This window comes from Oreochromis niloticus, linkage group LG23 (assembly GCF_001858045.2).
Source record: "Oreochromis niloticus isolate F11D_XX linkage group LG23, O_niloticus_UMD_NMBU, whole genome shotgun sequence".
Taxonomy (NCBI): domain Eukaryota; kingdom Metazoa; phylum Chordata; class Actinopteri; order Cichliformes; family Cichlidae; genus Oreochromis; species Oreochromis niloticus.
The window spans coordinates 25,112,120-25,128,075 of record NC_031986.2 but is presented as its reverse complement, the minus strand read 5'-3'; the positions used below and the strand labels follow the sequence as shown (position 1 = coordinate 25,128,075).

The 15,956-nt window shown below is 39.8% G+C and overlaps 2 protein-coding genes across 2 annotated transcripts in view; both read left to right on the top strand.

Annotated features, from left to right (window-relative positions):
* Positions 1-15,956, top strand: part of LOC109196997 (NLR family CARD domain-containing protein 3) — a 501,803-nt gene that overhangs the window by 284,270 nt on the left and 201,577 nt on the right. The gene's annotated exons all lie outside the window — the stretch shown is intronic.
* LOC100707312 (NLR family CARD domain-containing protein 3) lies at positions 9,741-14,609 on the top strand. Its single transcript, XM_019351446.1, has 7 exons — positions 9,741-9,845; positions 9,930-10,046; positions 10,279-10,374; positions 12,213-12,291; positions 12,449-12,569; positions 12,600-12,674; positions 12,808-14,609. Exons 1-7 carry the CDS (start codon positions 9,769-9,771, stop codon positions 14,607-14,609), a joined length of 2,367 nt encoding a protein of 788 aa, XP_019206991.1. The 5' UTR covers positions 9,741-9,768.

Below are 15,956 nucleotides of genomic sequence, written 5' to 3'. Positions count from 1 at the left end.
AACTTGCAGACTTCACTATATACAGTGTAGACCCTCTAAACTAAGTTTGGGGGATGTGATCTTTCAAGAAATGCAGACCAAACTGTTGTTGTTTGTTTACTTACACAGCATGTCTTGTAGAATTAACTGTGGTCACCAGCAACAGCATAGTGCAGTCATATCTCAAGTCTAATAACAGAAGACAGGAAAAGATCAGTAAAGAAACAACTTCCCCAAAGCAAAGCACAAATAAAACAATAAGCAAAACAGGCTGATCTAAAGTATGATTAAAGTTCAGCCTGATTAATATAAATGTCACTGACAGTTGCTAATATATTGGAAAACCAAAATACTTACTGATGTCTTTCTGTCCAACAGCAGGAGTGCTGGTCCCGAGCCTCAAAGACAGTAAGAAGCAAGCAGAGGGAGAAAAAACAGAACATCTTTCAGAAACTGATTTGATCCTTAATGGCTGTGCAATCATTGTAACATAGCGTTTGCTTATGTTGTTAAATAAAGGCTAGATTTGACATAAATAGATGCCACAGATGTTCTAAAGCTGCCACAAAGCATGAAAAAAATGGACGTCTCAGAAAACGTCGGCGCATTTTTGCAAATATGTGATGTCTTGATAAATCGAGCAGATATTTGAAATTTACACAGCTACATTCTCGCCTGAAAATATCTTAAAAGTTTATTTTGTGACCCAGAAAAAGTAAGAAGTTTTTCAGCGGCGCTCCTCCGCCATTGCCGCGCTTACAAGTAAGCACAGGCTCCGACAACCGTGGCCGACAAATGCGATCCTCCTTTTCCCCAGTTTACCCTTTCTGGGTCACAAAATAACCTTTTAAGATATTTTCAGGCGACAATGTAGCTATGTAATGCTCAAATATCTACTTAATTTATCAAAATATCACATATTTGCAAAAGTGCTTCCACGTTTTCGGAGAGCTCTGTTATCCACCCCCCACATCCCACACCTACCCCATCCCTAACGGCTGCACCTCCCGAAGAATTTTGTCTGGGCTCTTATCTCACTTATTTATTTCAAACAATCAACAGAAAATTTCACCACATAGTTTTATGTAAGGTTTTTAAGGCTGTGGTGTTAATTTTTAAGTAACATGAACCCAGCGGCAGCAGCAACGCTAGGCTAACACTAACTAGCTAGCAAGATTTTAAACCTGGTGCTAAACTAAGAGAAGCCACAAATCAGTTTGAATAAGAGTAAACATTTACTCACCAAGTCAGTGTATCAGGTAAAGATCCACGCTTCTCCAGGTTTGCTCAACATATTCCATAAAAAATGCACCGTGAACATGCGGACTGATCAGAGAGGGAGGAGGACGGTAGTCACGTGGCATTTTCATCCTTCCGCACAGAGAAGCAAAACTTCCAGCTTACTTAGTTTTTCTAAGTTAAGACAACTCAAATAAATGGAGTTTATCAGCGTTTTTGCATAAAAAGTACTGGTAACTTATTTAAATTGAGTTCTAATAACAAATTGATAAAAATTGAGTTCAGCCTATTTAATATTTTTAATTAAACACAATATTACATTTTACAGTGTATAAGACACTGGCCAATAGGCGAATTTACGACTCTGGGCTTTTCCTCGCTTCGCTAGAAGCGGTGGTTGCAGTGCAGGTAGTCACGACGTCAGGATCCGGTGGCTCCGTCTGTGAATAGTTAGATGATATAATAATATCAATCAATAATCCAGCTCGAAGGACCAATTAAGTGTCAGTGGCAAGACATTTTTAAAACACACTGAAAGAATACAAAGACAGTCAGAGTTAGTTCGCAGAGCTACGTGCACGGGTGAGTGATCGGCTGATACTCACACCCTGCAGCAGTTGTCAGCCTTTATTATACTCAAGCATGTTTGCGTCACAAACACATGTAGGAAGAACATACAACTCCTTACAAGGTGATAAGCATAAACATATACGTTCAACTGTCACAACAGTAACTGGTCCAGCCTATCTTAAGGGAAACAGAAGCCAGTTGGTTCCTGTTTCCAATGGCAGAATAGGGTTATGTGTTTTTCTTAGAAGTCAGCAAGAGCTCATGTGCATGTGTAGTGACAAGATACATGTAGTATAAAATATGTGAACATCATTGTACATTCGCAAACCTGTTTGGGGAAAGCATGTAACTTGACAAAACATTAAACGGTTGACTAAAATAAAATCTCTTAACAAAGGCCATTTAAAACTTTAAAAGCAAACAATAAAATTTTAAAATGAATTCTATAATGGACAGGCAGTGTAAAGAGGCAAGAACAGGGGTAATGTGCTCATTTTTGCGCATCCCTGTCAGCAGGCGAGCTACACCATTCTGGACCATTTGCAAGCGTGACAGTGAGGTCTGATCAATACCAATATAAAGTGCATTACAATAATCAGGGCGAGTGGTCACAAATGCATGTAAAACTTTCTCTAAGTCACAAAAAGAAATAAAAGGTTTGTCTTAAGAGAGCTGCCTCAGCTGAAAAAAGCTATTTCTCACCACTGTATTTATTTGTCTATTTTAAAAGCTGTGTAAATTTTTACTCCAATTTTGGTGACAATTGGTTTGACACAGCATGTGAGAGGACCCAAGTCAGATGGTGGAACTCCAGGGCCACTTGGCCCAAATACAATGACCTTAGTCTCCAGTCTCCAAAGCGTTTGATCATGTAAATCATGAAAAGCTATTTTATAAGTTGTACAACAGAGGGTTCCTAAATCTTTGGTAAGAATTCTGTCATTCTGGTATGCCCACCAGTCCATGCACATAAAATGAGGTAACTGTGTGTCTGCCCCCTTTTATGTGGGGAATGGGGTTAGTATGGGAGTATTTTGGGGAGTATTTTGTGTGATGTCCATCTGAAGGTTATGGAAGCATAACCTTTTTTTAAGTTAACATCAGCTGTGTGAGGCTTACTTCCAGTACAAACAGCCCAAACCTGCTGCTGCATAGTTCACGGTAACAGACAAACGAGGCGACTGGTAACCATGCCATATGCCATTTTCTGTTAGTCTATGTGATCAGAGTCCGGGACTGAGAGCAGCAGCTGAGTTAGTTGATGGTCAGCAGCTGAACTCAGAATCATCACAGATATCCTCACTGACATGTTCAACCTGTCCCTGAGCACTGCTGTATTCCCAACGTGCCTCAAGGCCACCACCATCGTTCCCATCCCAAAGAAGTCCCCAGCATCCTGCCTCAATGACTACCACACCGTCGCACTCACACCCATCATGATGAAGTGCTTCGAGAGGCTTGTCATGAGGCACATTAAGACCCTGCCGCCATCCACACTGGACCCACTTCAGTTCGCCTATCGCCCCAACCGGTCAGCAGATGACGCCACAGATACCACCCTACATCTCGCCCTCACCCACCTGGACAATAAGGACACATATGTACAAATGCTGTTCATAGACTTCAGTTCAGCATTCAACACAAGCATTCCTCAGCACCTGGAAAACTGAGCCTACTGGGTCAGAACAGAGACCTTAGAAAGTCCAGATTGGTAGCAGCATCGCCAACACCACCAACAACACCAACACCACCCCACTGAGCACCGGAGCCCCTCAGTTCACTGCTGTTCACTCTACTGACTCTCAACTGTGCAGCAACCACATCATCAAGTTCTCCGATGACACGACTGTGGTGGGTCTCATCAGCAAGAACGACGAGGAGGTGCAACAGCTAACGCACTGGTGTAGAGTCAACCAGTCTCTGAATGTGGATAAAACAAAAGAGATGATTGTTGACTTCAGGAGAGCATAGAGAGATCACTGCCCACTTAACATCAATAAATCCTCGGTGGAGGAGCACCAAATTCCTCTCCTCTCCTGATCCCTCAACACCAGGTCCATAACTAAGAAGGCCCAACAGTGTCTGTACTTCCTGCGGAAGCTGAGAAAAGCCCATCTTCCTCTATCCATTCTCACCACGTTCTACAGAGGGACTATGGAGAGTGTCCTGAGCAGCTGCATCACTGTCTGGTATCGTAACTCCACTATATCGGATTGCATACCCTCCAACGGATAGTGAGAGCAGCTGAAAAGATCATTGGAGCTTCTCACACACACTCTTCACCCTGCTGCCTTCTGGAAAGAGGTACCGGAGCATCCGGGCCCTCACTACCAGACTATGGAAGAATTTCTTCCCCCAAACCGTGAGACTCCTGAACACTCAGTGACTGGAATGACACACACATCACTATGTCTGTGAAGGTTCTCAGTCATCCAGGTCATCGTAGTCAAAGGAATTTGCAAAGAAAAGCGTCTGGACTTCTTTAAGTTGCTTGAAGACGTTTCACCTCTCATCCGAGAAGCTTCTTCAGTTCTAAGGTCAAATGGCCGAGAGTCCCAGATTTAAACCCAGTGGGAGTATCCCCCCAAAGAGGGACAAAGGACCCCCTGGTGATCCTGTAATCACATGAGCCAAGGTGTGAAAGCGGGTGTGGGACCTAATCAGCCAGGGTTTCGGGTGAGCTCATTGTGAAACCTGGCCCCACCTTGTCATGTGAATTCCTGAGGTCAGATGGCCCAGGATGTGAGTGGGCGTTAAGGCGTCTGGGGAGGGAACTCAAAACTGGATTATAGATGGCAGACAGTTGGTGTCGTAAACCACCGCCTCTGTTCAAAGATGGTCGCTCACAGTGGACATAGATGGCCTCTTTCACTCCTCTTTCAAACCATCTGTCCTCTCTGTCCAAAATGTGAACATTGGCATCCTCGAAAGAGTGACCTTTATCCTTAAGATGCAGATGAACTGCTGAGTCTTGTCCTGTGGAGGTGGCTCTTCTATGTTGTGCTATGCGCTTGTGAAGTGGCTGTTTGGTCTCGCCAATGTAGAGGTCTGGGCATTCCTCGCTGTACTGTACAGCATACACCATGTTGTTAAGTCTGTGTTTTGGAGTTTTGTCTTTCGGGTGAACCAGTTTCTGTCTGAGTGTGTTGCTGGGCCATTGACCTTAGAACTGAAGAAGCTTCTCGGATGAGAGGTGAAACGTCTTCAAGCAACTTAAAGAAGTCCAGACGCTTTTCTTTGCAAATTCCTTTGACACACATCACTACCAAACACTTATCTGCAGTATCTCTCTCTCTCTCTCTCTCTCTCTCACTCACACTCACACACACACACACACACACACACACACACACCTTCAGACACCAAGTTACGTTTTGTACAGTAATCAGTATTTTGCATATATTCATTGCAATCTTGTCTAGTTCTTTTTTGCAATTTTTGCGCATTAAACTTTACGTAGTCCTGTGTTTGTCTGTTATATGTCATATGTAGCACCAGGGTCTCGGAGGAACGTTGTCTCATTTCACTCTGTACTGTACCACTGTACATGGTTGGAATGACTTGACTTGCTACCGTAGATCCACTTCCTGATGACCGAAGGCAGCTTTTCCTGTTTCCTTTAGTTTAAAGTGGAGAGGCTCTGATCTCTGGGTCTTTATAATCAGTCTGCCGAACTCACGGGGGGGGGGGATTGTAGAGTGAGGACAGGAGGTCAGAGCAGACTGTGTGAATTATTTAATATAGATATAGCACAAATTCGACATAAACCTGCACTATAAAAATACTGCATCATGAACTTTTGTGTCTATTACAACAGAAAGCAGGCTATTGTTCACTCTTTACACCCACAGTGTAAAGAGTCAACTCAGACTGGCTGGATTAAACAGACAAGTTTGTATTAACTTTTATTATTAAACTTTATTAAATTTAAACATAATCATTTAAAGCCGATTACATATCAGTGACAATCGTTACTAACTTTCTCACTGACCACTTTAAAAAGTAATTCAGAGGCTTAGTAAATATCACTATAACTATAAGTTAGATGAGCCTGATAAAATCTATGAATATCCTTTCAGTAATTATTTGAGTTTGATAAATTGAAATAAATGTCTAAAATTTTAACTTATGTGTTTGTGTTAAATTAAGGTATTTATTTACATTCATAAAAATCAGTATGCGTTTCAAAGAATACCTTCTTTGCATGTACTTAATATTTTTGTTTAAAATTGAATCAAAAATTTGAGAAATCGGTATCTGTACTCATCAGAATCTTGTACAAAAATCATTAATTGTTCAAATCAATATTATTTAATGTCAGCAACTACAACTTAAATTTGTAAGTAAAGCACGATAACGTAGAGTAATTGAGTATTAGTGCGCAGCAAGAATGCATAGCCTCACGGGAAATTTTCCATGTCATCACAACGGCGGTCAACAGACACAAACTCACGGGGGAGCCACCTGGAAAATTTGCCGGTAAGTGGCCTGGGCACAAACTGTTAATGTAACGTGTTACGGGTTATGTAAAATAATCCCTATAATTCTTCAAACGTTAAGGCTGTTTTACTGTAAACTTCTCAAGAACTAATGTTAGTAGTTCTTAAGCTGTCTTCCCATTGTCAGTATCTCTCAGATTGCCTTTTTTCTGTTGTTGTTGAGACTATTAAAAGAAATATAACTCGCGGTTAATACTTTGTCCTATCTGATTTGTAATGAGCATATTTTTCCTCAGTGGTGTGTATGTTGAGCCTTTTTTTCTATTTATATCTTTTGTCACCACGGAAAAACCTGTCTGGTGGAGACAATGGTGCTTTTACCTATCAGTACAAATAATAAAAAGGTTGTTCCATGTTATTTTGCATTAGTGAAATCCGTTAATACATGTCACTGGTACGTGAGCTGATTATTTATTAAAATATGTGGAATAAATGCTTACTCTAGTTCCTTATGTCTACAGGAGGATGCTGATGATGTCTGTGTTGAAGAGGCTTTGGCTGAGAAGCTGATGAAGATTTACGTCCTGGAGAACCAAGATGGGTCACTCAAACCGCGTGATGTAGAGATTGTTATTGAGGACATAACTGTCCTCAGTAATCTTGGGGATCTCAGCAGAGCCTGTTGCTGTCTGTTGGGACTAGCCTGTGGATCTGAAATTCCCCAAGAATCTCAAATATTGCTTTGAGGTATTTCAAAAAGTGTTCCTGGAGCTGGATCCTGCAAACCTTTCAGCCAAGGTTCAGAGACTGAAGAATCACCTCTGTGCATTGTAAATGACTACATTTCACAAAATGGGACTTTTTGAATGGATATCCATCAAAAGGTTAATGCATTGCCTTGATGTGATGTCATTTCCACTGTAGAGAAAGCATTTTTGGACTAACAAAAAATCTCATATATGTCGGAAAAGCAAAGGGAATTGTTCGAAAAAATAACCATGACCTGAAAGATAGTTTTCATACAGGCCAGTAGCCTGAGGCTTGTTCTTGTGTTATTACAGTTCTTGTGTAATTTACTAGGGGATGGAACATAAACCATCAGCCTTTTTCATTGTTTTGTTCATTTTGTTTTTTAAACAATCTGAGCTCTTGTGTTTGCTCTCCTGGTTTGCCATTTATCCTTCAAGTATGTAAGGCTTTGAGCTAAAAGGGAAAAGGCTCTTGTCTTTTTAGTGCTTGTTTATTTCGAGTTATTGCCATGTTTATGAAAATAAATTTTTCATTTGGAAAAATGTTAACATGAGGTCATTTTTCATACATGTATTATGAAACACACAACTACATATTCGTTTGTTTGGTTTTTTTAGACTTAGACTACCAGTGAAATACAATAACATTCATATTTGAATTTTAGGGGGTGATCATGGCTTAAGAGTTCGTCTTGCAATCGGAAGGTTGCCGGTTCGAGCCCTGGCTCCGACAGTCTCGGTCATTGTGTCTTTGGGCAGGACACTTCACCCGTTGCCTATTAGTGGTGTTCAGAGGGCCCGGTGGCTCCAGTGTCCGGCAGCCTCGCCTCTGTCATTGCGCTACAATGTAGCTTGCCATCTCCAGTGTGTGAATGGGTGGATGACTGAATGTAGTGTAAAGCGCTTTGGGGTCCATAGGGACTAAGTAAAGTGCTATACAAATACAGGCCATTTACCATATTTAATTTTAAGTACAATTTTGATTAAGTTCAGTTTACAAAATTAAGTAAATGGAACAAAATTTTGGATTAACTGACCATCTATATTTCAGTTACACTGACCAAGCATGTCAATGTTATTTACTCAATTTTTTGTGTGGTTTTCACTTAACCTTACATTTGTTTTTAACTCGTGATTTCTGTTATATTTATTCAATTCTTTCATGTTTGTGTAACAACTACAATTATTCATTTCAACTTAATTTAGTTATTTAATTGATGAAGTATATTGAACAGATTTGACTGGTTTCCAATCTACTCAATATTTTTAAGTGTAAAAGTGTTGCCTCAAAAATTTTAAGTAAATGTCAGTTTTAGTTTTTAGAGTGCATGCCCCACTGAGCCTGAAGCAGCGGTCTGCCACTCTTTTCCATAATCTGCACAAGTTTGTGTAACATCTACAGGCAAACAGGGCAAATGATCACATAAAGAATGTTTCCAGTGATAATTTACAAATCTGTGAATATTTCTTGGCTAGAAATGAAAACCATTAATTTAGAGTCCTTTTCATGGATCTTTGCTGATCTTTCTCAGAAATGTACTAAATCAAAGTGTGATTTTGAAAATGATGTTAGATTTCTCTGTAATAACAACAGTTTGAATGTTGTAATTTTAAACTGGAGCTGAAATATTGTGTGTGAAATAATCAGTTGTAATTTGTTTCATTGGTTCATTTTCCGCAGGCACACTGCAGACTGGGAAACACCAGTCCATCTTTGTCCTCCTCACAACATATAAGAGTCCAACTGGAATGCATTCTCTTACTGAGGCCTGGACTAGAAAGCAGGATTTGGTCTTATCCAGGTAATGTCAGGGTTATACAAATCTCTGAAAAATAAACAAGAAAAAATAGTGTGAAGCTTTTCATGGACCAGATGAAAAGTTTGTAAATGACATGTGTTCAGACATGTTAAATTGACTGTTACATTTAAATAAAAGCAGTTAAATTGAACTAAAGTTTCCAGAGTGATGATGTGCACATGAATGATTTGTGTTTCCTCCAGTGTTGCCAACTCCTCAGTAATGAAAATCGCTATTGGCTGTCCTAAAAGTCGCTAAAAGTCGCCAAATGACGTCATCGCCTAATTTGCATAATTGGTCATGCTAATGTAATTGTAACCTACGTTGTTGGAGAGAGAAATAACATCGTGGAAGAGACATAAAGTGAGTAAAAAACGTCCTAAATGCATTTAGAATTTATTTAGAGCTACAAATTAAATTTCTTTTAGCAATTATTGTTTTTTTTAATGTCCTTTATCCGGGCTTGGACCGGCAAAAGTGACCCGAAGTAGGCACTCTGGTGGAGTTACTTTGTGTGTGTGTGTGTGTTTATAAGTAGTTTTAAACGTTGTGATCCACAAAACAGCATAACAGTAAAAGAAGAACTGACTGCGTTACAGTCAGTGCGGGAGCAGCGGCTTCACTCATGCGCGATTCATTTGCAGTTTGGACGCATAGGTTTGAACGTCTCCTGCCCTGATAGAAGCTGGTGAGGACTATCCTCCGCCTGTGAGCCCTTTGGCACGGGTGAGGTGCCCATGGCAGCACCCACTGCTTGTTGAGAGTAGGAGCGATACACGCTTTCACGTCAAAAAGTCATCATAAATAAGTCTCCAGTAACACCAGAAAAAGTCGCCAGATTTGTCGCTAGTCGCTTTTTAGAAAAAAAGTCGCTAAAGGGGTCTGAAAACTCGCTAAATATAGCGACAAAGTCGCTAAGTTGGCAACACTGGTTTCCTCTGCAGATGAAGGTAGAAAGTGTGTGTGAGCTGATGTGGATGTGAATTCAGCAGCATGGATCAGTGTGAGGACAGAGAGGAGAGAGTCCCTCCCCCTAAAAGAGCCAAAGAAAGCCAGACCAAAGCTCAGAGGTGAGATGACCATCTCTAACTGTCCATGACTCTTCTCCATGTCACAGCTCAGCACTCAAATCACTGCATCATCATTATTCACAGGACTAAACGAGGAACAAAGCGTAAACATGAATCTGGACCCAGCTGTGTGTCCTTAAAGAGCGACCAGTCAAAACATTTTAATATTGATTTGAAACAAAGACATTTATCTGGCACAGAGTAAGTATGTCTCAACATTAAAATGGGGCTGAAAAATATTTCAGAGGACAACTTGTTGAATAGAAAAATTTGAGTTGGGATGATCTATTGTATCTGCAAGTTTGCTCCATCATATTCATCATGTTTGTAATTTGTTTTCTTCTAGTTTATACAAAATTATTTTAGTTTCCCCATTATTTATAGAAATTAAAACTTTAACCTGAAATGTGCTTTGGGTTTTTTTCTTTATCAGAATGTATCAGAAACCTGAACCCAGGTGTGTGTCCTTAAAAAGTGACGAGTCAAAACATTTTGTTGATTTTAAAGACAATTCTTCTGCTGCAGAGAGGTAATGTGTTACTAAATGCTGTTACTGACTAAGTTTGAACATTTTTTTCTGAACAAATTTTCCAACATATTAATGTCACAACTGAGCTCTTTTTCCTACACATTTCTATCTTCATATGTAAAGCTGTGTGTTATGGAGTTTTGTTTTGGGGTTTTTTTCATAAATACGGCAGTCAAAGATTGAAGAATGAATCTTTGTAGGATTTGTTTCTATAGTGACAAAGTAGAGTGTCATTTTTGCATATTGCATTAACGCAGCTGACTTAAAGTCATGCAAAAAATACATAAGTGCAGCCAATGCCTCAGGAGTTAATTGTACAACTGTTAAAAATTCATTACAAAAAATACCAGAGGCATGTTCATGTTTTTCTTTTTTTTGTTTACTTTGTGTGCTTTCTTTCAAAAAACATGCGTTTACTGTTTCTTCCTGCATTAAACGTGACAACAGTATTTGTGAAAAAGCATCGCAAAAAAGATTTTGCTTAACTCTGGTTTTAATTGGCCAATCAACACAATTTTAAAACTGACATATAGTTTGGAATCGAGTCTTTAGAAGTGCAGTCAAAAAAGAGAAAATTGGGCAGTTATGGTCTGTTGGGGGTTTTGATGAATTATGTACACTGGAAGGACATAAAGCTGGAGTGGGAAATATTATGTAGGTGTTCTTACCTATGCACCAGATTTCTGTTGACCTTAATATACTATTTTATGTACTTTTATATCATATGTTATGCTACTCATATATGAACACCTGTTGATGTGCAGATTTGATTCTGCAAGCTAATAATTGGTACTAATGGGTAGTTGTGATTTTTAAAAAAATATTTTTTAATTTATGAGAGGTTCATCTGGTGATTATTATGAGTTATGGATCTTTTTGATAGTGAAAACTGTTTGAAGTTTAATACAGCTCTAATTAGAAATGTAGTTTATTATGGCAAGATAACCCATTTTTAGTAAAAAGTCAAGTAGATTAATTATTTCTTACTTTAAGACAAGCATAACAGCCATTATCTCTGGCTCTGAGTTGACTTCAGGCAAAAGGAACAGTATTGAAGATGGATGATAAGATCTGGGAAGAACTTTCACAAAGTTATGTGTCTCGTGTGTTGTACTATATAGAAAGGGGTGCACATAAGTTGTCCGCAGGTGCGCATTCGCTGTCAAAATAAAAGACACGCACCAGATAAGAAGTTGCAACGCGCGTTTGCGTACATATAAAAGGCACTGTTTTTGTCCACTAGAGTGGGATTTTCACGGCATATTCTGCACCACATCTCTGTGCGTTCATCATTTCTTAGAAGCCATTCACCTCCTGCAACCACTTTTCCGAGAATACGCGCTTCTTTTGCGGTTCGGACTCTTTCTGACATTTCTTTGGAGGTGGAGGAACACCAAAGTAATTGCTTACAGGAGCTTGCTTCTTCGAAATCTTTAAGAGTTGTAAACAAATGTCTGTCCTCCTCCAGAAAATCATATGTACCCAAGCGCGTGTTACAACTTCTTATCTGGTGCGCGTCTTTTATTTTGACAGCGAATGCGCACCTGTGGACCACTTTTGTGCATCTCTGTATATAGAGGAGTAGTGGTTAATATAAAGTTTATCATTTTGGCTTTAAAATTTAAGACCTGAAAGGTCTGAAATGTAAAAATAAAAATGAACAAAATCCAAAACAAAACTCTTTATACTTTTCATCTGATCTGATTTTCTCAAATGTCAGAGAAGATTCTCAGTTTGACACCAAAACACACAGCAAAGCATCTGTTGTGTCCTTTAGCTTGTATTTATCTCTGTGTGGAAAGTCACAATGTGAGCTAATTCATCATCATTCTTCATAGAGTGGACCAGGAGAGTTCAAAGGTTCCCAGTGGTCAACCTGCCAAGCAGCATCAAACACATTTGGACTCTGTATTTATGGTCTGTACATTTGAATAACTGCTCTTACATCGGTTCTGTTCACTGTGATCTCCATTTAGCACTTAATAGACCACTGAATTGTTAATGTGTCCATAATCTGAGGTTTTGTTCAGTCATTTCAGTCTGGTTGGATTATTCATATTATCTTCTGTTCCAGCTGCTGGAGGACAACATCATCACTTTTGTGAAGAATGAGCTGAAGAAGATACAGGAGATTCTGAGTTCAGATTACCCAGAATCCTTAGGGAGCCAGAAAGAGGATGAGGGAGTCTTGGAGGGTGAAGATAAAGAGGAGATGAGGAACAGAGAAGCATTTGTGAAAATCACACTGTACATCCTGAGGAAACTGAAGGAGGAGGAACTGGCTGACTGTCTGCAGATCAGTAAGATGGGAAATTGATGTATCAAGAGATGGACCAACGTACATTAAAAAATCTATTTTTTAGGGAAGGGAGATGTAGGGGTACTTTCTAATTAAGGGTTCCAACATTAAATGTATTTATTGTGTGTTTTCAGAAATATTTGCACCACATTTTCAGCACGAATTCAAATCTTCTCTGAAGAAGAAGTACCAGTTTCTGTTTGAGGGGGTTGCCAAAGCAGGAAACCCAACCCTCCTGAATCAGATCTACACAGAGCTTTACATCACAAAGGGAGGGACTGCAGAGGTCAATGATGAACATGAGGTCAGACAGATTGAAACAGCATCCAGGAAACCATACAGACCAGAAACAACAATCAGACATGAAGAAACAACAATCAGACCAGAAGACATCTTTAAAGCCTCAATTGGAAGAGAACAACCAATCAGAACAGTGCTGACAAAGGGAGTGGCTGGGATTGGGAAAACTGTCCTAACACAGAAGTTCACTCTGGACTGGGCTGAAGACAAAGCCAACCAGGACATCCAGCTGATATTTCCATTCACTTTCAGAGAGCTGAACATGCTGAAAGAGAAAAAGTTCAGTTTGGTGGAACTTGTTCATCACTTCTTTATTGAAACCCAAAAAGCAGGAATCTGCAGGTTTGAAGACTTCCAGGTTGTGTTAATCTTTGATGGTCTGGATGAGTGTCGACTTCCTCTGGACTTCCACAAATCTGAAATGCTTACTGACCCTACACTGTCACACTCAGTGGACGTGCTGTTGATAAACCTCATTAGGGGGAATCTTCTTCCCTCTGCTCGCCTCTGGATAACCACACGACCTGCAGCAACCACTCAGATCCCTCCCAGTTGTTTTGACTTGGTGACAGAGATCAGGGGGTTCAATGACCCACAGAAAGAGGAGTACTTCAGGAAAAGATCTAGAGATGAACAGCAGGCCAGCAGGATATTCTCCCACATCAAGACATCACGAAGCCTCCACATCATGTGCCACATCCTAGTCTTCTGCTGGATCACTGCTACAGTTCTGGGGGATGTCCTGAAAACCAGAGAGGGAGAGAAGCTGCCCAAGACCCTGACTGAATTGTACATCCACTTCCTGGTGGTTCAGGCCAAAGTGAAAAATGTAAAATATGATGGAGGATCTGAGACAGATCCACCCTGGAGTCCAGAGAGCAGGAAGATGATTGAGTCTCTGGGAAAACTGGCTTTTGAGCAGCTGCAGAAAAGAAACCTGATCTTCTATGAATCAGACCTGACAGAGTGTGGCATCGATATCAGAGCAGCCTCAGTGTACTCAGGAGTGTTCACACAGATCTTTATAGAGGAGAGAGGACTGTACCAGGACAAGGTGTTCTGCTTCATCCATCTAAGTGTTCAGGAGTTTCTGGCTGCTCTTCATGTCCATCTGATCTTCATCAACTCTGGAGTCAATCTGCTGGAAGAGCAACAAAAAACATCCCATCAATCTGAACACATCTACAAGAGTGCTGTGGATAAGGCCTTACAGAGTCCAAATGGACACCTGGACTTGTTCCTTCGTTTCCTCCTGGGTCTTTCACTTCAGACCAATCAGACTCTCCTGCAAGGCCTGCTGACACAAACAGGAAGTAGCTCACAGACAAATCAGGAAACAGTTCAGTACATCAAGAAGAAGATCAATGAGAATCTGTCTGCAGAGAAAAGCATTAACCTTTTTCACTGTCTTAATGAACTCAATGACCATTCTCTTGTGGAGGAGATTCAACAGTCCCTGAGATCAGGACATCTCTCTGCAGATAAACTGTCTCCTGCTCAGTGGTCAGCTCTGGTCTTCATCTTACTCTCATCAGAAAAAGATCTGGATGTGTTTGACCTGAAGAAATACTCTGCTTCAGAGGAGGCTCTTCTGAGACTGCTGCCTGTGGTCAAAGCCTCCAACAAAGCTCTGTAAGTAAATATGGAATCATCTGTGTCTCTTTAATGTTTATTCTACTTACCTGAACAAAACAGAACAAAAAAAAAGAAAACAACCAAACAAAACACAGATTGTGCCCAGTGTGTCTGTGTCAATGGATACTAAACGAGTATGACTAAATCTACCAGCTCTTCACTCGTTTAGATTTAATTATATTGGCATAGTTGTGTTTTTACTGGGCAAATTGGAAGTATTTTATATATGACAAATTTCAGACATGTTTTAATTTATTTTAGTTAACCATGAACTGCAAACATTGTTTTTCTTTCCTAGGTTCAACATTAAGTGATTCCATTTGATCACAAATATCATTGTTTTTCAGACTGAGTGGCTGTAACCTCTCAGAGAGAAGCTGTGAAGCTCTGTGCTCACTTCTCAGGTTCCCATCCTCTAGTCTGAGAGAGCTGGACCTGAGTAACAACAACCTGCAGGATTCAGGAGTGAAGCTTTTGTCTGTTGGCCTCAAGAGTCCACACTGGAAACTGGAAACTCTCAGGTCAGGTTTCAGACTTACACTGATTACCACTTAAAATCTGAATCATATTAGTGCATAAGCCGTTAACCTGTATAGAATTCTCAAGTCACTTTTGAATTAAGTTTGGTTGGATTATTAGTGTCTGAGTTACTGTCTGAAAAGGCTTTTCATATTCAAATTCTTTTTTTTTCTAACTGATAAAAATTACTGATATGCATTATATTTTGAACATACATCAGTTATCAGGCTATTTAAATCCATAGAATTACATGTCCAGGTGTCTTTCTGTTTTTTTACTCTTTTTCACTCTTTGCAATAAGGAGTCTGGACTTTTATAATATATATATTTAAAGGTTGATTTCTCAAAGTGACAGTATTGGCAAATTAATGTCACAGCAATTAAATCACATAAAATCAACTTAGTTCAATAAAAAAAAATACAGTGTCACAAAACAAAATTGCCAAGGAGGGTGGCAAAAAGTGAGTGTGTATGATTATCTTATCCCTCTATATTAGCCCTGTGGTAGACTGGTGGCCTATCCATGTATACACTTAATGTCAACTGTGATACACTTCACCCCCTGCAACCCTGAGTTTAGATGGACGTGATTTTACTTTGTTTTTCTTCAATGCCATGTGTCACCACAATTTACCTGTGTGAAAAGCTTTGATTTCACACAGGTAGATTGTCTTCTTAATAGCTTTGAAACCTCATAGATGGATAACACAGGAGGATTAGACGGAGTTAAACACCGAGCAGAACCCATGTTATTAAAAGAAGATAAATTACTTTCAAAGTTTCCTTCCTTTAGTCCTATAAGTATGTTTATTCTTGGCTTCCACAATCC